The 22,382-nt window shown below is 50.8% G+C and overlaps 1 protein-coding gene across 4 annotated transcripts in view; it reads right to left on the bottom strand.

Annotated features, from left to right (window-relative positions):
• PI4KA (phosphatidylinositol 4-kinase alpha) overlaps nt 1–22,382 on the bottom strand; it is a 138,494-nt gene that overhangs the window by 7,078 nt on the left and 109,034 nt on the right. For all 4 annotated transcript variants that reach the window (XM_053587410.1, XM_053587407.1, XM_053587408.1 and 1 more), the window contains 13 exons: nt 17,176–17,334; nt 16,791–16,942; nt 15,109–15,216; nt 14,235–14,362; nt 13,248–13,367; nt 12,706–12,785; nt 12,393–12,586; nt 10,895–10,985; nt 10,361–10,528; nt 9,677–9,730; nt 6,050–6,170; nt 1,807–1,936; nt 475–545 (listed from right to left, as the gene is read on the bottom strand). In XM_053587410.1, the coding sequence (XP_053443385.1) occupies nt 475–545; nt 1,807–1,936; nt 6,050–6,170; nt 9,677–9,730; nt 10,361–10,528; nt 10,895–10,985; nt 12,393–12,586; nt 12,706–12,785; nt 13,248–13,367; nt 14,235–14,362; nt 15,109–15,216; nt 16,791–16,942; nt 17,176–17,334 (1,576 nt within the window). The remainder of the gene's footprint in view (nt 1–474; nt 546–1,806; nt 1,937–6,049; nt 6,171–9,676; nt 9,731–10,360; nt 10,529–10,894; nt 10,986–12,392; nt 12,587–12,705; nt 12,786–13,247; nt 13,368–14,234; nt 14,363–15,108; nt 15,217–16,790; nt 16,943–17,175; nt 17,335–22,382) is intronic.

Raw genomic sequence — 22,382 nt, 5'->3', positions numbered from 1 at the left:
GAGAGCTCCTGTTAGGTCTGGATTTCCATATTCTCTTTATAAAGCTCAAATTCTTATATGGCAACAACTGGCATCTGCCAAGGTACAGCTTCCTACTTGGGTGGGAACCCCGTCCAGCAGGCCCTAGCACACCTGGACTGCCCCTCCCCCTCCCCCACCTCAGCTTGCAACTTGCACTGTTGGAAAACAGGAGCCCTAGTCCAGGATAACAGGAGTACTGGTCTATGATAGCAGCTGGGGAGGACAGTGTCTTGGCCTTCTATAAAAACAGCAGGCTGCAAGGATGATGAAGAAGCTGGCTAAGGAACAGCTCCCTCTTACTGAAGGCAGATTCTGGGAAAAGGTCCAAGTATGTGTGGGGCCAGCCAAGCTGTTGTCCCCATGTCCTGTGCTGCCTGGAGATGGCAGCAGCCTCCACTCCCTGCCCACCCTCGGGAGGAGGCCAATCCTCCAGCCCTAAGGATGACCACTTACCTGGCTGCACCTTCACTTCAGACAGAGCTGACAGACAAGCCTTTTTTCTCTCGTCGCCTTTAGGGTAGGGTCTGAGAAATAAGACAGAAATGCTTTGCTTTGTGTGGGTTGTGACCCCTTTGGAGGTTGAATGACCCTTCCACAGGGGTTGCCTAAAACCATCCTGCATATCAGATATTTACATTACGATTCGTAACAGCAGCAAAATTACAGTTATGAAGTAGCAACGAAAATAATTTTATGGTTGGGTGTCACCACAACATGAGGAACTGTATTAAAGGGTCGCGGCATTAGGAAGGTTGAGAACTACTGTCCTAGAGGAAGTGGCCTCTGGACAGCCCAGGCCTCTAATGTCTGGACTGTCCTCTTTGTTCGTCTCTTCCCAGTGCTAGTGACTCCTAAGTCCCAACCAGGTCTAATCTTCCAGGAAACCACTATTCAATTCCTGTCCTGGTCCCTCATGGAGAAGCCCAGGCAGTTCCTGGGGGCCAAGGTGGAGGTATGTTCTGGCAATTTATGCCTCTCCCACATGGGGCAGGGTGAGATGTGCTGTTTGCTGTTAGAGGCACTTGGGGACACAGGTGGCTATGGGATCAGATGATTCAGGGGTTAAACGCTGGCTGTCATTTACTTGTTCCATGACCTTGGGTAGGCCCGAGATGCTACCTTAGGCTGAGGACAGCTAAGAGCCAAGAGCCTACCCTAAGAGAATGCCCAGGATATGCTCTTCTCCTGTTAACTTTGGTGGGATAGGAACTGCCAGCCGCACTGCTCTACACGGTGCCCTGTCCAGGAAAGGGCCTCAGGAGGCCTGGAAAGGGCCTTGCAGTCAGAGCAGTGTGAACACAAGGTAGTCAGGGCCTGCTGAGGGCTGTGTCTGGTGCTCCCTTGCCTGGGCCTGCCCCTGCCACTGGGCACACAGCCAATGTCAGTGACTCCAGGATCTCATCCTATAACAGGGGCAAGGCCACCAACGTGTAAGGATGGCATCAGAGTGACATGAGTGGAGGGTCCTGGAGCACAACCACAGGAGCTATAGAGAAGTATGGCTTTCCTGGCACCACCAGGATCCTGCAGCACTTGGTCAGAGCAGAGTGGCCTCAAACCATGAGATGACGTGCAGAATGAAACAGGTGTTTTCTAAAATCAGGGTGGCTGTGCGTCTTGCCATCCTCTCAGGAGCCCTGAATCTCCAGGTGGTGCTTTGCCCACTGGCATCCCTCAGAGTCAGCAGTGTGCCCACTGGACGCTCGTCTATCTGGCCAGGGCCAAGGCCGGGCAGGCATGTGAGGCTCCCGGGTCTGGATGTGGCTTCTGAGGCACTGCACTTACTTGATGATGGCAGACACATTGGTGATCTTGTTGAAGAAATCAAATTCCCGCTGGTAGAAGTCCTTGGCTGGGCCTGACAAAGAGCCTGTGATCTCCTCTACCAACTGCTCCAGGAGGTCGCCGATGTCAGCTGAGGAGGAAACCAAGAGGCCGAGCTCCTCAGGAAAACCTGCCACTGCTTCCTGGCCCCATCAAGCCCAGAGTGTGCTGCAGGCTTGCCGTGAGGCCACACTATACCCACATCATGCTACACCGCTCCCAGGCCTACCAGTCTGCCCCTCGCTGTGCCGGTGCCAACAGTGCTGGTGGGAGAATCTGCCAGCACCTGAGCACAAGGCAGAGGACAAAAGCACGAGAGGTTGGAGATTCTCCACTGCTAGCACTCACCAAGAAAAAAGTCTGTGTCACTAGGAAATGTCCCTACTGAAGCAATAATATTAATTTTATTAAAGTCTATCCTTTTGGCTCAGCACCTGTAGCACAGTGGTTGCAGCGCCAGCCACATACATGGAGGCTGGTGGGTTCAAACCCGGCCAGGGCCAGCTAAAACAACAATGACATTTGCAACAAAAAATAGCTGGGTGTTGTGGCGGGTGCCTGTAGTCCCAGCTACTTGTGAGGCTGAGGCAAGAGAATTGCTTAAGCTTAAGAGTTGGAGGTTGCTATGAGCTGTGACTCCACAGTGCCTGGCTAGACTTTTCTATTTTTAGTACAGATGGGGTCTCGCACTCCTGACCTCAAGGGATCTTCCTGCCTCAGCCTCTTGAAGTGCTAGAATTAACTTTTTAGAGACAGAGTTTTACTTTATCACCCTTGGTAGAGTGCCATGGTGTCACAGCTCACAGCAACCTCCAGCTCCTGAGCCTAGGCAATTCTCCTGCCTCAGCCTCCTGAGTATCTGGGACTATAGGCAACCACCACAACGCCTGGCTACTGTTTTGTTGCAGTTTGGCCGGGGCTGGGTTTGAACCTGCCACCCTCAGTATATGGGGCTGGCGCCCTGCTCACTGAGCCACAGGTGCCGCCTGACCCTTTCATACTATAAAAGGCAGGATCTTGCTGTACTGCCAGCTAGGAGAGCATTTGGGCTGCTCCTGCACCTGAGGCAGATGTTGTCCTGAGAAACGCCTGGCCTTTGTCTGACTTTGAAGTTGAATTAACCTGTTTTTATGGACCTTAGACTTAGACCTTATTCAGACACTATGTGGCGGGTGTTTCTTGAAAATGAACAAAACAATGAATCTGTCATTTAAAGGAGAAGAATTAATTTTTTTTTTGAAAATCTGTAACTGCTACTGTGAGTTCAATAGCTTCCTGACACTTAGAAATCTTTGTGATAAAATTGATAGGGTGTTAACAAATGTGATTCTTCTTTTTTTCATGTCAGATGAGTAATGTGCCAACATCATAAAAGGATCACAAATACAATTTTTCAATTACTGTATAATGAAAATTTTTTTTTTTTGAGACAGAGCCTTAAGCTGTTGCCCTGGATAGAGTGCTGTGGCATCAACAGCTCACAGCAACCTCCAACCTGGGCTTAAGCGATTCTCTTGCTTCAGCCTCCCAAGTAGGTGGGACTACAGGCATCTGCCACAACACCCAGCTATTTTTTGGTTGTAGTTGTCATTGTTGTTTAGCAGGCCTGGGCTGGATTTGAACCCACCAGCTCTGCTGTACGTAGCTGGCGCCCTAGCCACTTGAGCTACAGGGGGCGAGCCATGAAATGTGTTTTCAATTATTGTATAATGAAATATATTTAGAAGACATGGATAACTCACAAACCTATACTTTGTATACGACTACTGTCTAATGTTACAGCAGCCTACATGGGTCCAGGTGCAAGGCAGATCAGACTGTTTGAATGAAATAGACCATGAGAAGTTCAGACAGACTTCAGCCACACTGCAATTAACCTTAAGAAACTACTGTTTGGGGATGGCGCCTGTGGCTCAAAGAGTATGGCGCCAGCCCCATACACCGGGGGTGGCGGGTTCAAGCCCAGCCCCAGCCAAAACTGTAAAAACAAAAAATAAATAAAAATAAAGAAACTACTGCTTGGCTTGGCACGGTGGCTCACACCTGTAATCCTGGCACTGTGGGAGGCCCAGGCGAGTGCACTGCTTAAGCTCAGGAATTTGAGACCAGACTGAGCAAAAGTGAGACCCTATCTCTACTAAAAATAGAAAAGGTAGCTGGGTGACATGGCACGTGCCTGTAGTCTCAACTACATGGGAGCTGAGGCAAAAGGATGGCTTGAGCCCAACAGTTTGAGATTGCTGTGAGCTATACACCAGGGCACTCTACGTAGGGTGACAGAGTGAGACCCGATCTCAAAAAAACAAAACAAAAGAACAAAAAAGAAACTACTGCTTCTTGAGTCTGCTGTAGTGTCAGTGAAGAATATTCCCAACGACCTGAAAGACTACTAAAATACTCACCCCCTTTCCAATTATATGTCTGTGTGAGGCTGAATTCCCACATTTTTTTTTCTTTTTTGAGACAGAGTCTCACTATGTCACCCTGCTGTGGTGTCTCTTGGGCTTAAGCAATTCTTTCCCCTCAGCCTCCCAAGAAGCTGGGACTACAGGCACCTGCCACAACACCTGGCTATTTTTTTTGTGGTGGTGGTGGTTGTCATTGTTGTTTACCAGGTCCAGGCTGGGTTCGAATCCACCAGCCCTAGTGCATGTGGCCTGTGCCCTAACCGCTGAGCTATGGGCACCAAGCCTGAATTTCCCACATTTACTTCAAATAAAACACTATACTGCAACAGATTAGATGCAGAGACAGAAAAAGGATGAGAACCCGACTGTCCACTGAACCCAAGAGAAAAAAAAAGGTTTGTAAAAATCTAATGCAATGACACTTCTCTTGCTCATTTTTGAGTTTTTTTTTTTTTTTTTGGAAGTTGCTTTTCTCCAAAAGATGTTATTTATATTAACATGTAATGAATGGGCTAAATTTTTCTTTTTCTTTTTGAGACAGTCTCATGATGTCACCATCGGTAGAGTACCATGGTGTTTATAGCAACCTCAAACTCTTGGGCTTAAGCGAGTCTCTTGCCTGAGTTTCCCAAGTAGCTGGGACTACAGGTGCCCACCACAACGCCCAACTATTTTTTGTAATCGTTGTTTAGCTGGTCCAAACCAGGATCAAACCTGCCTCTCTCAGTGTTATGTGGCCAGCGCTATAACCACTGTGCTACGGGCACTTGCCTGAATTTCTTTTTTTATTATTAAAAAAAAAAACTTTTTAGCCTGAGTATGGTGGTTCACATCTATAATATTAGCATCTGGAAGGCTAAGGACGGTGGATGGCTTGAGCTCAGGAGTTTGAGAGCAGCCTGAGCAAGAGCGAGACCCTGTATCTACTAAAAACAGAAAAACTATTCAGGGTCTCACTTTGTCACCTCAGCTAGAGTGCAGTGGCATGATCATAGCTCCCTTGAACTCCTTGGCTCAAATGATCCTCCAGTCTTTCGAGTAGCTGGAATTATAGGTGCATGCTACCACACCTGGCTTTTTCTATTTTTAGTAGAGATGGAGTCTTGCTCTTGCTCAGGGTGGTCTTGAACTCCTAAGCTCAAGCAATCATCCTCCCCCACCACCCCACCCCCGGGGCCTCTCAGAGTGCTAGGATTACAGGTGTGAGCCACTATACCTGGCCTCTTTTTTTTTTTTTTGTTTTTGTTTGAGAGACAAAGTCTTGCCATGTTGCCCAGGCTGGTCTCAAATTCCTGGCAATCCTCCCACCTCAGGCTCCCAAAGTGCTGGGATTATACCTGGACAAAATTCCTAGTCTTAATTTCTAATCTTGGTTAAATTATAGCCAATGCCCACATAAACCAGCACTTTTGAGAATCTCAGTAATTTTTTCTAACCATCTGCAGGGGTCCAGAGAGCATTCCATCTGGGAAGCGCTCCTTGGGTTGGCCACCCTATGTGCATATGGACAGGCCTATGGAACAGAAGCAGCTCTGAGTAGGAGGGCCTCGCACAAGCCTGGACAACTGTAGGGTGGTGCCAAAGTGGCGAGTTCACCAAGGTGCCATGACGAAGGGTCCCACTCCCCTGCATGCTGAAAGGTGAGAGGTGCCTCGCCAAAGGGAGGGCAACGTAGGGGTCAGTAGGCTGAGACAGTGGGGCTGTGGAGGCCCCTAGAGGATGTAGAAGGCTCTGGGCAGTGCTAAAGGCATTGAAGATGAGGAGTGAGGCCTGCAGGAGGACAGGAAAATACTCACGGTCTTTCTGGTGGCCCTCTTCATCTAGATAGATGTTAGTCTTCATGTTCCAGATGAATTGGTGTGCAAGCAGCTGGGATTTGGATGCTGCCCACAGAATATACTCCCGCACGTAGCCCATCTGTAGGAGAGCAAGGCCCTTGATTAGCCAGGCTCACAGGACCCTCTTCACCAGGAGAGACTTGTCCTCACCCAGGGCAGGCGCTGACTCCCAGTGCTGGGCAGACCTGGCAAGGAGGAGGCCAAGTGGTGCCTGGTGGTGGGGGTGAGCTCCCCAAGTCAGGGGTGGATCCAGCCAGGGGTCCCCAGCAGGTGGGGTCTGCAGTAGGGGTGTGAAGCAGCGCGTATCTATGACTCTCAGACCAGTTTCTGGGGTCAACAGTGAGAAATGAGGGGGCTGGGTCTTGAACATCATTTGAAAGCTGGCAGGCTATTCAGAACAATGTTCCAAGGTGATGAACAGGTTCTAGAAAAATCTAATGCAAAAGTACCTCCTTCATGAGCTGATGGATCTATGACCACCATCCTAAGGACCCCTCTTCCTTTTCCTTCCTGGCCATGTTCCATCACTTATATGAGTAACTCCAGTTTTTTTTGTTTTTGAGACCGAGTCTCACTATATGGCCTTGGGTAGAGTGCCATGGTGTCAAAGCTCACAGCAGCCTCAAACTCTTGGTCTTAGCTGGGACTCTAGGCACTCACCAGAGTAACTCCAGTTTTAATTATCATGTTCTAAGTTTAAAAAGTTGGGCTGAGGCGGTGCCCATAGCTCAGTGGGTAGGGCACTGGCCGCATACACCAAGGCTGGCAGGTTTGAACTCAGCCCGTGCCAGCTAAAAAAATTACAACAGCAACTGAAAAAAAAAAAAAAATAGCCGAGTGTTGTGGTGGGTGCCTGTAGTCTCCTCCACTTGGGAGGCTGAGACAAGAGAATCGCTTAAGCCCAAGAGTTTGAGGTTGGTGTGTGCTGTGGCGGCCACAGTACTCTACTGAGGGTGACATGGTGAGACTCTGTCTCACCAAAAAAAAAAAAAAAAAAAAGTTGGGCTGGAGTTCCTGGGAAGCCTCTTAGAGGAGAAGCTTGTCCCTCTCCGCAATAGTTTGTGACCACCCATCTAGAAATGCTGTAAAGCATTTCAAGGACAGATGTTCTCAAATTGGGCAAGTGAGCTAGCACGCAGATAAAACCTCAAGTAACTCCTTGCTGTGTGTTTCCCAATGCTACCCCAGCACATGAATCTAAAGACAAACTCTGACCACTCAATTCATGCTTCTTCTATGTGAAGTGTGCTGTATATAATTCAGAGTTCCAAAGTCAAAAGCACTAAACATGGTATATGCCTGCCACTTCTATCCTGATCACTCCTTCCTCAGCATTTTTTATTAGCTTTTTGTTTCTTTTCATAAAACAAGTAAAAGTGGATGTGTATATATATTTATATCACTACAAGTTTAGACTTTAAAAATTTCTCTAAAAATGACAAGCAAGCAAGAGACCAGTAAAGCCAGTCCTGAGCTGGTGTAGCCACTAAGAATCCTTTCATCAGATGACTTAAGAGGCAGAGTGATCTGGGTAGATAGTCCTAAGGGAAAACAGGCCCAAGACAGTGTAATCACATTGTTATTACAAAAAAATATACACACTAGGTTAAAGCAAAAAGGTAATATTTTACTGTGAGCAACGAGTAGTGTCAAAATATTCAAAAATAAAATCAAATTAAGAAAAAAACCTGGGCGGCACCTGTGGCTCAAGGAGTGGCGTGCCAGCCCCATATGCTGGGGGTGGCAGGTTCAAGCCCGGCCCTGGCCAAAACTGAAAACACACACACACACACACACACACACACACACAAAACCCAACGTGTAATCCTATATTTGAATTAGAAACTTCCGTATAATCTCATGATGTACTTTTTACTTTAAAATATCAAATTTTAAGCTTTACCACCAGGAGGACCTGGAAGCAACGTGCAACTCAATGGCGGTGAGCACTCTAGGTGCTAAGACTGGGGTGCCTCAACACCACTTCCCGGGGAGGTACACCAGGGTTCTTTGGAAAATTGGTTGATCCTAGCCTGAAGCAGGAAAAGAGCAAGAAGAGCCTTGTCACTGTGTTCAGCAAGGAGGTTTTCAAAGACTGAGATCGAAGAACAGGGCAGATAACTTGAGTAGGCTGGAAAGATGGGCATTCAAAGCAATGGCAGTGGACCAGCACACAGTCTGTCCAGAGCCATGAGTTTATAGCAACATTCAGATGAAGAAAAAGAGAAACTGCTCACTTTGGGTAATGCAGAGGAGTTAACTCAGTACTTCGAAAACTAAAAAATTAAAGGAATAAAGGAAATAAAAAATTTCAAGAGAAGCTTATGTAAAATACCAGCCAAACAAAAGAAACCATAGTCCACCTGCATCTCCTGGCCACGGCCCCCAGAGTCTCATGTGTCACCAGGGGTAGAGTGCTGTGGTGTCATAACTCACAGCTCACAGCGACATCAAACTCTTGGGCTTGAGCAATCCTCTTACCTTACCCTCCTGAGTAGCTGGGACTACAGGCGCCCACCTCAATGCCTGGCTATTTTTAAAGACAGGGTCTCACTCTAGCTCAGGCTGGTCTTAAACTCCTGACCTCAGGCAATCCACCAACCTCAGACTCCCAGAGTGCTGGGATTAGAGAAATGAGCCAGCTGGGCCTAGAAACGGAGTGTTTAAGGAGGTCATTAAGGTCAGATGAGTGGGTGGGTCCTAACCCTGTGAATGGTGAGATTAGGACACACACCAAAGAATGACCAAATAGGGCGCGCCTGTGGCTCAGTCAGTAAGGCGCTGGCCCCATATACCAAGGGTGGAGGGTTCAAACCTGGCCCCCGCTGAACTGCAACCAAAAAAATAGCCAGGCGTTGTGGCGGGCGCCTGTAGTCCCAGGTACTCGGGAGACTGAGGCAAGAGAATCACTTAAGCCCAGGAGTTGGAGGTTGCTGTGAGCTGTGTGAGGCCATGGCACTCTACCCAGGGCCATAAAGTGAGACTCTGTCTCTACAAAAAAAAAAAAAAAAAAAAAAAGAATGACCAAATAAAGACAGGGAGAAGGTGGCCATGGACAAGCCAAAGAGAGAGGCCTCACAGAGAACCAACCTTGCCTACATCTCAATGCCAGACTTCCAATCCTCAGAGCTATGACAAAATAAATTCCTGTTATTTAAGCCGCCCTCTCTGTGGTGCTTTGTGGTGGCAGCTGAGCAGGCCAACACACACATCGTCCTTTCCAAGTCTCCTTGCCACTTCCCACTGGACAGCCAGTCAAGAGTTGAGGGGACTCAGAGTCCTGCATATCCAACGAGAGGGCAGCCTGGGCACCCTGGCTGGCAATAGACCAAGAACCACTATTCAGAGTGTGCCTGGACCTCAGGGAGGCAGTGGGTGACCAGGGCCTTCCTTGCCATAACACTAGTGACTAAGGGTCAGCCATGGGTGGGGGGTGAGGGAAGTGTAGGGACTGCAGTCACAGCTGGGCTCTCAAGGAGGCTTCACAGAGCCCACAAGGGCTGGTGACAGGCTGGGCATATGGGTGGGAGGTGGGAGGTGGGAGCTCTGGAGTGAAGAAGAGAGCTGCTGTGGGCATGGCCTTACCTTGTCATACCTCAGGGCCTGCACGATTTGGGGGATGTAGAAGAGGATGGCGTCCTGTGGAGGAAAAGGAGAGGGAGCCGTGACGCCCCAAAGCCCTGCCTGCTTCTACTGTGCCCCGGCATACTGTCCTGGAGCACCATGCCAGGTAAGGACGGGAAAGCCCGGAGGACAGCAAGAAAGCCATCAATGGCTTAGAATACATAACTGGTGAAAAAAGGTGACGGAGCGAGGCTTCCAGCCCTCCCTTGGGAAGAGGAAGACAGGCTGCCATAGATCAGACTGCGTGCCCACAGAGCCTCCCCCAGTTGTCACGACTGTCTCGTAGGCTCCCTGGTTTCCAAGGCACACGGGCACTGATGGGACGGCTCTGCTCAGCCCCTGCTGCCCAGGGCTGGCTGACAGGCCACCTCCACAGTCAAACTCAAATAAGCTTTCTTCTTTTTTTAACTCAAACAAAGTTAAAATAAAACTAAATAAAACTAAATAAAACTAAAAGATACATTTGAATTAGAACTAAATTCATCTTCTATAATGACTAGAACAAAACTGGGACTGAAGGTATGTTCTAAAATGGACTGATGTTTTTACTCAGGCAGGCTCCAGGCTGACAATGAAGCCCAGTCTGGGCTGCAGGCACCTGCCCCCACAGTCCCCCTGAGGCCTGCTCAGCAGGCCCTGGCTCACCGGGGGGAAGGACCGCAGGACTTTCACCCCATACTGCGCCGTCAGAGGGTGTGGTGGGTACATGCTGGAGAAGTAGGAGAGGCCCGTGGGTGGGTCCGTGGGTGCCCAGCATAGCACGTGGCTGAGCTCTGGAGCGTCAGCATCGATGGTGTGCCAGGTGACAAGGAACTGGGGAGAAATTGAGGAGATGGTATGGCTTGGGCAGTCTCTGGGTCCCTCTGGAATAAATACCTGGCACATGACCCACACCACAAGGATGGATATGGAAAGTAAAAATTATAAAACTTTTGTAACAGTGTGGAAAATGCTTCTAATATGTTATATTAAAAAGCATGACTGTAATTAGGCTGAAGTATATTACATTTGCTTCTACTGTAAACATAACAAATGTTATATACTAGGAGTAGAAAACACAAACTTAGAGTAATCATTAAAGCGCCTGAGGTTGCCAGGTCACTGTTTCTGTCTAGTGTCTGGTCTCAGCATTTTTGGACACACATGTGAGCACAGGCCCTGGTGTGTGGGCTGTGCTACCTTGATGGCTTCGGGGACGTCACTAACAGCTCCTGGGTCCAACCGAACCAGACGGGTCACTTCATTCCCGATGGCTTCTGTGTTCTTAAACCTATGGAGCACAGAAGACATGGGTGGCGCGGTCTCATCACCAGACAGTTCTTTCACCACCGCAGAAGGAGGCAAATGCTGACTACGGGACAGATTCGGTCTCTACCAAGTGACAGAGAAGCGTTCTACACCTCTATGGCACTAGTTCCGTCTGAACGCAAGTGTTCAAAGGACAGCACTATGATTGGCTATTATGAAATGCCAGAACTCTAACAGGAGTTATCTTACACTTACTGTTCAAAGGGCCTCCTTCCACAGTCTCTGCCTTAGCACACCCGCCTTTTACTCCCTCTCTGCACTGTAACCCCTGCCCCAGCACTCTATAGCCTCTCGTCAGCATCTCAGTCCACAGGTGGAGAGCAACAAGGTGCCCTGCCCATGAGGGCGCAGCCATGAGTTTTCCAGTGTTACTGCCCCAGCCATCAACACTGTGCTTTGAAACAACCAGAACGAGTTTGTGGTCCTGCTCCAGAGGGACAGAGGAGGACCAAGAGGAGGAAGCAGCAAGCAGGCAAATTTGAGCTCTGGGTGAGAAAACATTTGCCCTGGACACTTTCACGAAAGCCTGGGCTGTCTGGCAGGACTGCTACACAGGGGCCTCTGTCGTTCTCTCAGCCACCACCAGTCTGGGGTTACTCCCCAGTCAGAGCTGCCATGGGAAACTTCACAGGATACTCAGATGCCAGCCACAGCATTTGCCTTCCTTTTTTTTTTTTTTTTTTTGCAATTTTGGCAGGGGCCAGGCTTGAACCCACCACCCCCAGTATATGGGGCTGGTGCCCTACTCTTTGAGCCACAGGTGCTGCCCCCCCCAACTTTTTTTTGAGATGGAGTCTCACTATGTCACCCTGGGTAGAGTACTGTGGTGTCACAGTTCACAGTAACCTCAAACTCTTGGGCTTAAGCGATTCTCTTCCCTCAGCCCCCAAGTAGCTGGGACTATAGGCGCCCACCACAACGCCTGGCTACTTTTTTTTGCAGTTGTTTACTGTTGTTTAGTTGGCCCAGGCCAGGTTCGAACCCGACACCGTTGGTGTATGTGGCTGACACCGTTACCTCTGTGCTATGGGTGCCAAGCTAGCATTTGCCTTCTGAGTACCCTGCATTGAAAGACGCCACCCAGGACAAACCCAAACCTTCCCCAAGCCTGTCACTGCAGCCCACCTCTTAGGAAAGATAGCCTCCATGTTCCCTCTATCTTCCACAGATTAGAACATGGCCCTGACTTAAACCTGATGCTACCTCCTTGGGCCTCAGGTGTACCCCAGATAGGAGTCTGGTCCATTGGATGGCTTCCTGCCCTTCTCAGGAGGGGCTGCATCCTGCTCCTTAGCACTTATAGCCCAGCCTGCAGGTGCCTCCATTGGACCTTTACAAGGCCCTCATTGAGCTGGGGTGTGGGGCCTACCTGGTTGGCAGCTGCACAGCCAGGTAAGGAGAGATGCTCCAAGCCAGGTTCACATTGTCCTTCCACTGCTTCTCGCTCAGACTGATGTACTTGGACCTCCAGTTGGCCACGCTGTTCTCTCCAGCCTGGTCCAGCTCCAGCTCTGGGGCCGACAGTGGGTTGTACCACGTGATGAGACGCTCGATCTCAGTAGCCTAGCGAGACCAGATCCAAGGCTCAGTGGCCTTCTTGAGTGCCCACACACTGCCTGTGCTCTGTAGTGCTGTGCTGGCAGGTGGTGGGCAGCTGGCACTGGCTTTCCCGTGGACCTTACCAGCAAGGAGAGAAGCAGCGTCCTGCGCTTCATGTAGTACTTGTGCAGCTGGGAACCCCGGTTGGTTTTTTTAGACATGCCTAGGAGGAAAGACAACAGGTTAGTCCTTGGGTGCCAAATGCCTACTCTGAGTTTCTATTTTTTTTTTGAGACGGAGTCTCAGTGTCACCCTAGGTAGTGTGCCATGGCATCAGAGCTCACAGCAACCTCCAACTCTTAGGCTCGAGTGATCCTCTTGCCTCCTGAGTAGCTGGGACTATAGGTGCTCACCACAACACCCACCTAATTCTATTTTTAGTAGAGATGGTGTCTCACTCTTGCTCAGGCTGGTCTTGAAGTCATGAGCTCGGACAATCCACCCGTCTCAGCCTCCTAGAGTGCTGGGATTACAGGCGTGAGCCACTCCACCCTGCCATCCTGAGTTTCTAAACCTACAGGAAGCTACCTTTCAGAGCTCTGTTAGGCTGCCTGAGCACCTGTCAATTAGGCTACCAGGACAGCAACTTGGGTGTGATGGACACAGGAGCAAACCTCTCACCAACCTGACTTCTTAGAGATAGTGGACATGCCACTGGACAGGGGGTAGGTATTGATCCAGCCTTGTGTGGCCTGCTGCCGAGAGCCAACAGTGATGTCCAGGTTGCTCCGGGTGTCTTGGTTATCTGAGGGCAAAGGCATCATCAAGCATCACACAAAGCAAACCAAGTTTCCACTAGAGATAAAGCACCCCATGGAGCACTAGAACATATTTGAGGAACAAACCCATACAGTTTCCCAAACACCTGAGAAGCTCTTTATTTTAACCATTCTAGGTGGAAAACTTTCTTTTTTGTTTTTTTTGAGACAGAGTCTCACTATATCACCCCAGAGTGCCCTGGTGTCACAGCTCAACTCGTGGGCTTAAGTGCTTCTCTTGCCTCAGCCTCCCGAGTAGCTGGGATAAGAGGCGCCCATCACCATTCCTGGCTATTTTTTGGTTGTAGTTGTCATTGTTGTTTGGCAGGCCCTGGAATGCTCTTTGGCCCCAGCCACCCTGCTGGCTCCCAGTCAGCCTTTCTGACTCAGCTCAGATGTCATCTCGTCCAGAACATCATCTCTGGCACCCCGGCTCCTCTGGACAGGCCAAGTGGCTGTCCTTGAGGGGCACTCCCATAGTCCCCTCATGTTAAAGTGACCAGTCCACTTGACTGTCTCCTGCCAGACAACAATGGGCTACGCCTTAGTCATCTGGGCACACTGGCCTTGGCCTGATACCGGGCCATGAGACACTCAGTGGGGGCCTGTGAGCTAAGCAGGAGCTGGTGCAGGGAGAAGCTGCAGTGAGTGGGTCTGATCGATGGCCTCCTGCGCTAGTTCACTCATGCCTCTCAGTTCAGGGTGGAGAAGCAGCAGCCAGGCAGGCACTGGGCGCCCAAGGACTATATGGCATGACTGAGGAGAGGGCTCAATGGGGCCCCTGCTCTTGTGCCCTGGCTCCTTTAGGCCTGTCCTCTGCCCAAGAGTAGCTGCACTGCTAAGGCCAATGTTACCTGGAGGAACAAGCTGGCTGGCCGTCAGGTACTTCTTATCTGAGAACATGGCAGTCCAAAATCTGATCATTATGCTTATGTCTTCACGCAGCCTCTTTTCTCCTTGAGTAGGGAACTTTGGGGGACAGCTTCAAACAACCACAAGAGGACAAGAGAACTGAAGTGTCTGAAGTCAGACCCAGCCACATGACATGGTAAGAAGTGACACAAATGGTCAGGCTGACAGTCATTAGCAGTGATCATCTCATTGATCTGCATGGGAATGTGTGGCAGCTTCAGAGCCCACTGTGTTCCCTCCCTCACTGCCCCAGTGACTCTTGCAGAATGTGGAATGCAGTGTTTGTGGCAGACCACGATAACTGAGCTGTCCATCTAGCAACAAGGCCTGCCTTTGCAAAGCCCCAGACAGTAGGTGTTTATGATTCTTTGCATACTAAGCATTCACTTTAACCGAGAAGTTAAATGCTACAAGCTTAACCTCTGAAATCATTTGTAAAAGGCGAAAGATTTGTGCGATCTGAAGAGAAAACAGAGTATTTTTTTTTCTCTTTTTTTTTTTTTGTGGTTTTTGGCCAGGGCTGGGTTTGAACCCACCACCTTCCGGCATATGGGACTGGTGCCCTATTCCTTGAGCCACAGGCGCCACCCCTTAACCTCTGAAATCATTTGAACTGAGGGGAAACCTGCCTAGTGTCCAGGAAGCCAGCTCTAAACACAGACACACACACCGCACAGGGCCATGAAATGAGGTCTGTGAACATCCACAGACAACTGTGTCCTGCCCTGAGTGACTTGCTGGGGGGCCAAGGACAACAGCACACTAGGTGGGGCTGGGCATCTCTGGACACTGCACAGCACACCTGAGGGGTGGTACCTGAAGTAGTCAAAGGCGGTGGAGTAGATCTTCTCGCGAAGCACGTTGCGGATGGTTGCATTTGGAACCACATCGGCGTGCAGGAGGGACAGCCCAAGGGTCAGCAGTCTGAAAGATTCCCCAGGACCAAGTCAGGGTGGGAACCCTGGTTGAGGGCTGAGCCTGAGGGGACCCTGGGCAGTCTCCAGAGGCAGAGTATGGGCTAGGGCACTGGACAGGAAATTACTAGACAGATTTCTTCTATCCAAAAGCCGGAAAGGTTTAAAAACTTTACTTTTGTTGGGAGAAAACTAAACAATGTGCATGTTAATGCACCTGGGCCAGAAACTTGAGTCTCACAAACTATTTGCACACTCCTCTCTGAGGAATAGTCACCTGCAGGTGTGATGAACTCAGAGCACTTAAGTTTGGAAATTTATTAAGCACCTGCTTTTACCAGGCCAGGCCCTGAGCAAGGGGTGAGGGGCAGATGGGAAGCCAGATCTGCACAGGGAGATCACAGCCCCACTGGCAGGAGACAGACACCACTACCCAAAGAGTAAGATGCCGCATAAACCCCACAGCAGAGGGATCCTGTCCCAGTGGGGGCTGCTCTCCCTGAAGGACAGACCCCAGCAGCTGAGAGAGGTTTGGAAGGCCCTGCAGTAAGATGGGCCCTAACAGATAAGCCTCTTGTTTGGCAGAAACAGGGTGAGAGAGTCTGGGGGAAGTGGCTGTTTGGAGTCCTAGGGCCAAGTGGACAGTCAGGTTGGGCCTGGGATTAGCACAGGATGGCAAAACGTAAGAAGGGGACGCCGTGGAGCGCCTTCACACCAGCCAGAGGCACAGGTGCTGTCCTGTATGATTGCATCTGAGCTGTGGGGACAGATCGCAACACCAAGTGACAGTCACAGTGAGGCACTGGCCAGTCTGAGTGAGAGCAGCAGAGGAGCACAGAGGCTGTGGGCACGAAAGGAAGTGACAGAGGCCGGACACACTGCACGGAGAATCAGAAGTATCTGTGTCCAATTACTCAGGGAGGCAGAGGCCAGAGAGATGGCCCAGAAGATAGGAGGGAGGTCAAGAGGAAGTTAGGCTGGAGACAGGCAATGACTCCGCATTCACTGGTGAGGCCCCGACCCTAGGTCAGGGCGGTGCATCTCCAGACAGCGTTGCAGCCAGTCTGTGTAGGCACAGGGACCAAGAAATGGACACTTGCTCATCTCTGACAACAGCGCACAGCTGGAACCGTGCAGAGAGGATTGTTTCCTGGTAATTAATTCCTATTGTACTTTATAAAAGTATAGACCCATGACTGGTAAGAAATTAAGAAAAAAAGAGAAACGGCTTATCCCTGTTGTTGGTTTGAGAGGTGCAGGCCCAGGAGGTGGCTAGTGGGCTGGGGACAGGAGGGGCAGGCAGAGCAGGTGCAAGCACAGGACCTGCTGAGTGGGGGGCCAGGCCCTGTACAGTGGCCAGCAGAGGCCAGGTCCCAAGGAGAAGGGCTGGACTAAAGAAGGCGGAAGGCAGGAGAGAAGTTCATGGCCTTGATTCAGTTAGGAAGGATGCCTTTGATAAGCTCTTCCTTGTCATTCCAGGAGCAAACAGCTCACTGAAATCTGTTCTACACTCCATGGAAGTACCGTTACACCCCCCCCCCCCAATACACGCCCCACACCACACCCAGGGAGGAGAGCCCTTACTTGAAGCGGGGCCCGATGGCTGCCACATGCCGGTTCATGCTGCCCTTGGCCCCACCGATATTCAGGGACAGGGAGCGCTGCAGCAGGCTGGAAAAGATCTCCACTTGGTCAGAGCTGCAGTACTTGGCGATCTCAAACCGTTGTACCAGGAACTGAGCAAGACGGAAAACGTGCTGTGGTGATGGGGCCGGGCCTGCCCAGCCCAGGGCCAGTTGATGGGCTGGAACAATCACCCCTTCTCAGGTCAGGCAGTCTGAAATTGTGGACTGGCTGCCTCCCTCCGACTTGCTGGCCCACACCACCCCAGAAGCAGCCCTGGCTCCCTGGGCCACATGGGTAGAGCGCCGCAGAGCCTCGGTTGGGGTTGGGGGTGTCAGGCACGTACGTCAATCCAGATGTAGTGGGGGCTCACTTCAGGGGGACATGGTTTGGGCTGGCTTGCTTCCGACGCAGCCAGAGGGTCTGCCTCCTTTATCTCAGCAGAAAACAGGCCAAACTTCTGTTCCACTGTCATGTGCCAGGCCCCTGCCATCTCCCGCATGAACTGCAAGCACAGAGCAAATGTTGGCTCCTCTGCCAAGTGCAAAGACAGGGTCACTGGGGGCTTTTTGAGACAAGGTCCTACTGTTTCCCAAACTGGCAGGCTGTAGTACAGTGGTACAGTGGGGTCATCATAGCTCATTGCAAGCTCAAGCTACTGGCTTCGAGTAATCCTGCCACTTTGGTTTCTCAAAGTGCTGAGATTACAGGTGTGAGCCAGAGCACCTGGACTGTTTTTCTTTTTTTTTTTTTTTAACTATAAGAACTATTAATATGTTCACTGAATAAAATTTGGAAATGGAGGGGCGGTGCCTGTGGCTCAGTCGGTCAGGCGCCGGCCCCATATACCGAGGGTGAGGGGTTCAACCCGGCCCCGGCTGAACTGCAACAAAAAAATAGCCGGGCGTTGTGGCGGGTGCCTGTAGTCCCAGCTACTCGGGAGGCTGAGGCAAGAGAATCGTTTAAGCCCAGGAGTTGGAGGTTGCTGTGAGCTGTGTGAGGCCATGGCACTCTACCGAGGGCCATAAAGTGAGACTCTGTCTCTACAAAAAAAAAAAAAAATTTGGAAATGGAAGAAAATATGAAGAAAAAAATTAACATCTCCAGTGGTCCCACTTCCCAGGGACATCCACGTTATTGTGTGCTGTATTTGCTTTCAGCTTTTCCAGGCCAAATTTCCGTTTGTCCCAGTCTATGGTGTAGGCAGTGTAGGCTGTGAGATAGCATCGCACCTGTGATGTGCCCAATGCTGTGGGGCACCTCAGTGGGCACTGTTCTTACAGTCCTAAAGCAGCCTATGGTGGTGAGGCGGGGGCCGCCTGCTTGGGCTCCAGAGCCAGCCCCGACTCTCCACCTGCAGACCTTACACCCTGTTAACCAGGCTGAGGACAGCCCTGGGGAACAAGGGGCGCCTGCAACTGTGTGGGCCAGGCCCAGGGACGGGTCAGCCATGCTCAGCTGGGCCCCCTTCCATGGGGGAGCCGTGAAGGGTACCTAGGGGTAGCAGACAGTGGTGTCTGGAAGACAAGCTGGTGTTGCAGAGAGTAAGGTGTACAGCTCACACTTGGAAAGCCCCGCAGCTTCTGGGTGACTTTACACGGAGACCAGAAGGCAGCACCTGGGACCTAATTAGTGAGGGTTTCTGTCCCTCCATTGGCCCCCAAATGCCAGCTACTACAAGGGCTCTAAACACCCAGGCAGAGGGGCAATGCAGCTTGGTGCATGCAGCAGATGCCCTAGCTCCCTTCGTCCTCTCCCAGCTCCCCTCCTACTTTCCCAGTCTCAGTGTTCCTGGCCAACTGGGGTGACCATGGCTCTCATCAGCACTGATGAGCCAGGGGAGGCTAGTGGGCGAGCCCTAGGAAACAACACCAGGGCAGCTGGCCTCAGCTTTGCCTTTCCTGCCCTTGCCTGCCTTCTGCGAGGCACAGAAGCTACCTGGAGGCTGTGAAGGTGAACATATAGGCCACACCTGTACAGGATGGCCAGTAGTGGACCACAGCAATGAGCTGTCCACGTGGCAGGGAGGAGGTATTCCTGGGGAATAGGGTACTGCAGCCTGCTTTCCATTTCCTGTTAATAGGAGAGGAAGAAGGAGAAAAACAGTGGAGAGAGAAAAGAACTCCAAAACAGGGCAGAGGAGCCACACTCCCACCCGTTCGTTCAACAACCTCATCCTGGAGGCTGCCTCTGTGGCTCTGAGATGAAGCTATGAACAGAGACAAACGTAACCGGAGTCCACAGTGGGGCCCACGGATGAGAAATAAGCAAGGGATACTGATGAAGGCTAACGAGAAACAGCATGCAGCATTTTAGACAGGATGGCCAGAGAAAGCTGGGCCCAGAAGGGGACATCTAGGATGAGACTTGAGGGAAAGACACAGGAGGGAAAGTATAGCTGTGCTAGAGGAGGAAACAGGTAACGTGGCCTGAAGGGGGAACAGCCCAACAGGGCAGAGGGCACCACATCCCTGCATGAGCCCAGCAGAGCAAGTGACAGGAGCAGAGGGTGCTGAGGTCATGGCAAGGGGACTGCTAGGTTGCAGAAACCAGTCTGTTTCTCAGCCTGGGGCAGGGTACTGACAGACTTGCCCTGGGCTCCATGGGCTCGCTCCTAGAATTAGCCTGGAGAAGAGGGAGAGGGGCAAGTGGGTGCGGGAGGCGAGGCCAGGCCAGGAGGCAGCAGCTGGGATGCTGAAAGTGGTCAAATTCTGGATACATGTGGTACTTTAAACGGTAGAAAGGTGAAGCTGGCAGGATTGGCTGTGGGTCACTTGTGAGTCTGCACAGAAAGGGAAAAGGGAGTCAAAGGCCAAAGGTGATGCAGGGGCCCTGTCTGAGGAAGACCTGCTGCAGTATTCTGACACCTACGGCCACGATGCTCTACTGATAAAGTCAGCCTTATTATCTTAAACAAAAACAAAAACAGGGCGGTGCCTGTGGCTCAAGGGAGTAGGGCACCGGCCCCACATGCTGGAGGTGGCAGGTTCAAACCCAGCTCCGGCCAAAAACTGCAAAAATAAAAACAAAAGATTTTGATCTGAGTTGAGGGAGAAATCACGCTGGCACCTACAGCCATGGCCAGTGGGGTGGGGGTGGGGGTGTGGGAGTGTGGGGCAGGGATCCAGGGATGCTGATCAGCTAACGGCGACATGCTTAGACCTGGGGTGTCAGAACTGGGGTAAGGGAAGGGGAACCCTGGAGCACACAGGAGCTCAGGGGGCCCCACTGAGCTCAGAAGCTTCCTTTATTCAGGGTGATGAAAGGTTTAAACATTGCAAAGGCCACTAGTCTCTGGAAAAGGAGGAGCCGTTTCTGAGACTCAAAGCCCTGCAGTGGAGGGGAGCAGCCTTCCTTGGGCTAAATTGTGCCCACCAGCTGGGACCGAGGGATGAGGCCTAAGTTCTGTTTCCCTGCCTCTAGGGGTTCCTCTAAGCTGTCCTGAGGGCCAGAGAGGGAGAAAGGGCACCAGACTAGGGGAGTGCAGAAGGGAACACCACCTGTCCCTGTGAAGTGGGAACAAAAGCTACAAACCCCTACTCCAAGGACCTACTGGGGTTTGAGGTTCCACAAAGCAGAGTTGTGCCCTTCATTCATCCCAGTGGTGATGAATCCCGGGGCTTCCAAAGGAGCCTAAAAGGAGGGCCACCCTTGCCTCCTGAGCAGTAGGGAATTCCACGAGAGGTGCAGGCAGGTATTTGCCTGCTGACAGGAAAGGGGAAGGTATGAGGGGCTGATAGGCTCGATGGGGTGGGAGGGTCATGCTTCTATGTGTGGCTGTCTGCATTTTATAGAAGGTTCGGAGTTGCTGGTCCTACTAATTAAACACTCACAGCCACCAGATTAATACAACGAACACTCATCTCTCTCGTCAGTTTTGAAAGCTCTGAGAGAATTTGTAGTAAACAAAGAGGTTCCCTCCTGTAATCCTAGCACTCTGGGAGGCCAAAGTGGGCAGTGAGGTGGGGTGGGTGGAGTGGGTGTGATCACCTGAGCTCAAGAGTTTGAGACCAGCCTGAGAATGAGACCCTGTCTTTACTAAAAATAGAAAAAAGTGATCGTGGTAGCTCCTCACTAGAATACCAGCACTCTGGGAGGCTGAGGTGGGGGGTGGGGAAGACTGATTACCTGAGCTCAGGAGTTTGAGATTAGCCTAAGCAAGAGTGAGACACTGTCTCTATTAAAAATAGAAAAAAAATTAGCCAGGTACTGTGCTGGGTGCCTATAGTCCCAGTTACTCAGGAGGCTGAGGAAAGAGGATCACTTGAGCCCAACGGTTTGAGGTGGCTGTGATCTATGATGCCATGGCACTCTACCCAGGGCAAGAGTGAGACTCAGTCTCAAAACAAAACTAAACAAAGAGGTTCAACAGTTCCAAAATCACAGTCCTTAAATTCAGAGCACTGATGCTGAGGCCTGCAACACTCTGAGTGTAGACTAGTGTAAGACTCCCCATAATCAGTTCCTCCCACAAGAAGACAGCCCTAGGGTTTGAGGGCAACTTAGACTATCACCTGGACCTCAAAGTATGGGCTGGACGGGCAGGTGAGAGCCAGACCCATACAGTACCCTGCACAGGCCCAGCATGTGGCAGGATCGGAGCAAGTTATCAGGTTCTAGGGCAGCCCTCACTCATTTACTTTGGGTCACAAATCTGAGTACCATACAAGGGTTTACAGGCCTTTCCCATCTCAGTGGAATTAGGGACCCAGATTGCAGCCCTCACTCGTTTACTTTGGGTCACAAATCCGAGCGCCTTACAAGGGTTTAACAGGCCTTTCCCATCTCAGTGGAATTAAGGACCCAGACCTTTACAAGGAGGCCATGGTCTCCATAACGAGATGTGATCAGCAGGCTTACTAGCTCTTTATCTTCTCAAGAATGCAAGAATAGAGGCCAGATATGGTGGTTCACACCTGTAATCCCAGCACTCTGGGAGGCCGAGGCGGTGGATTGCCTGAGCCCACAGGTTCAAGACCAGCCTAAGCCAGGGTGAGGCCCCTTCTCTAAACATAGCCAGGCGCTGTGGTGGGCACCTGTAGTCTCACCTACTTGGGCGACTGAGGCAAGAGAGTTGCTTGAGCCCGAGAGTTTGAGGTTGCTGTGAGCTATGATGCCATAGTACTCTACAGAGGGTGCCAAAGTGAGATTGTCTCAAAAAAAAGAAGAGAGAGAATGCAAGAAAAGACATCAAGATGCCACCAGTGATTGCTGGAGTTACAGATGATTCTTGTTTTTTTCATTATGCTCCTTCCAGCCTTTCAATCATGAGCAAATGTATATTTTTTTTCTTGAGAATCCTGCTCGCCTGGAGTATAGTGGCATCAACATAGCTCACTGCAACCTCAAACTCCTGGACTCAAGTGATGCTTTTGGCTGGGAGTATAGATAGGTATCTGGCACCATGCCTGGTTGATTTTTCTATCTTTTGTAGAGATGGGGGGGTCTCGCTTTTGCTTAGGCTGGTCTCGAACTCTTGACCTTAAGCAATCCTCTAATCCTTGGAATTACAGGTGTGAACCACTGTTGTGGGCCATATATTGTTTTTATAAT

This window comes from Nycticebus coucang, chromosome 4 (assembly GCF_027406575.1).
Source record: "Nycticebus coucang isolate mNycCou1 chromosome 4, mNycCou1.pri, whole genome shotgun sequence".
Classification (NCBI taxonomy): Eukaryota; Metazoa; Chordata; class Mammalia; order Primates; family Lorisidae; genus Nycticebus; species Nycticebus coucang.
The sequence above is the reverse complement of the archived record's forward strand: the minus strand, read 5'-3'. Positions and strand labels throughout refer to the sequence as shown.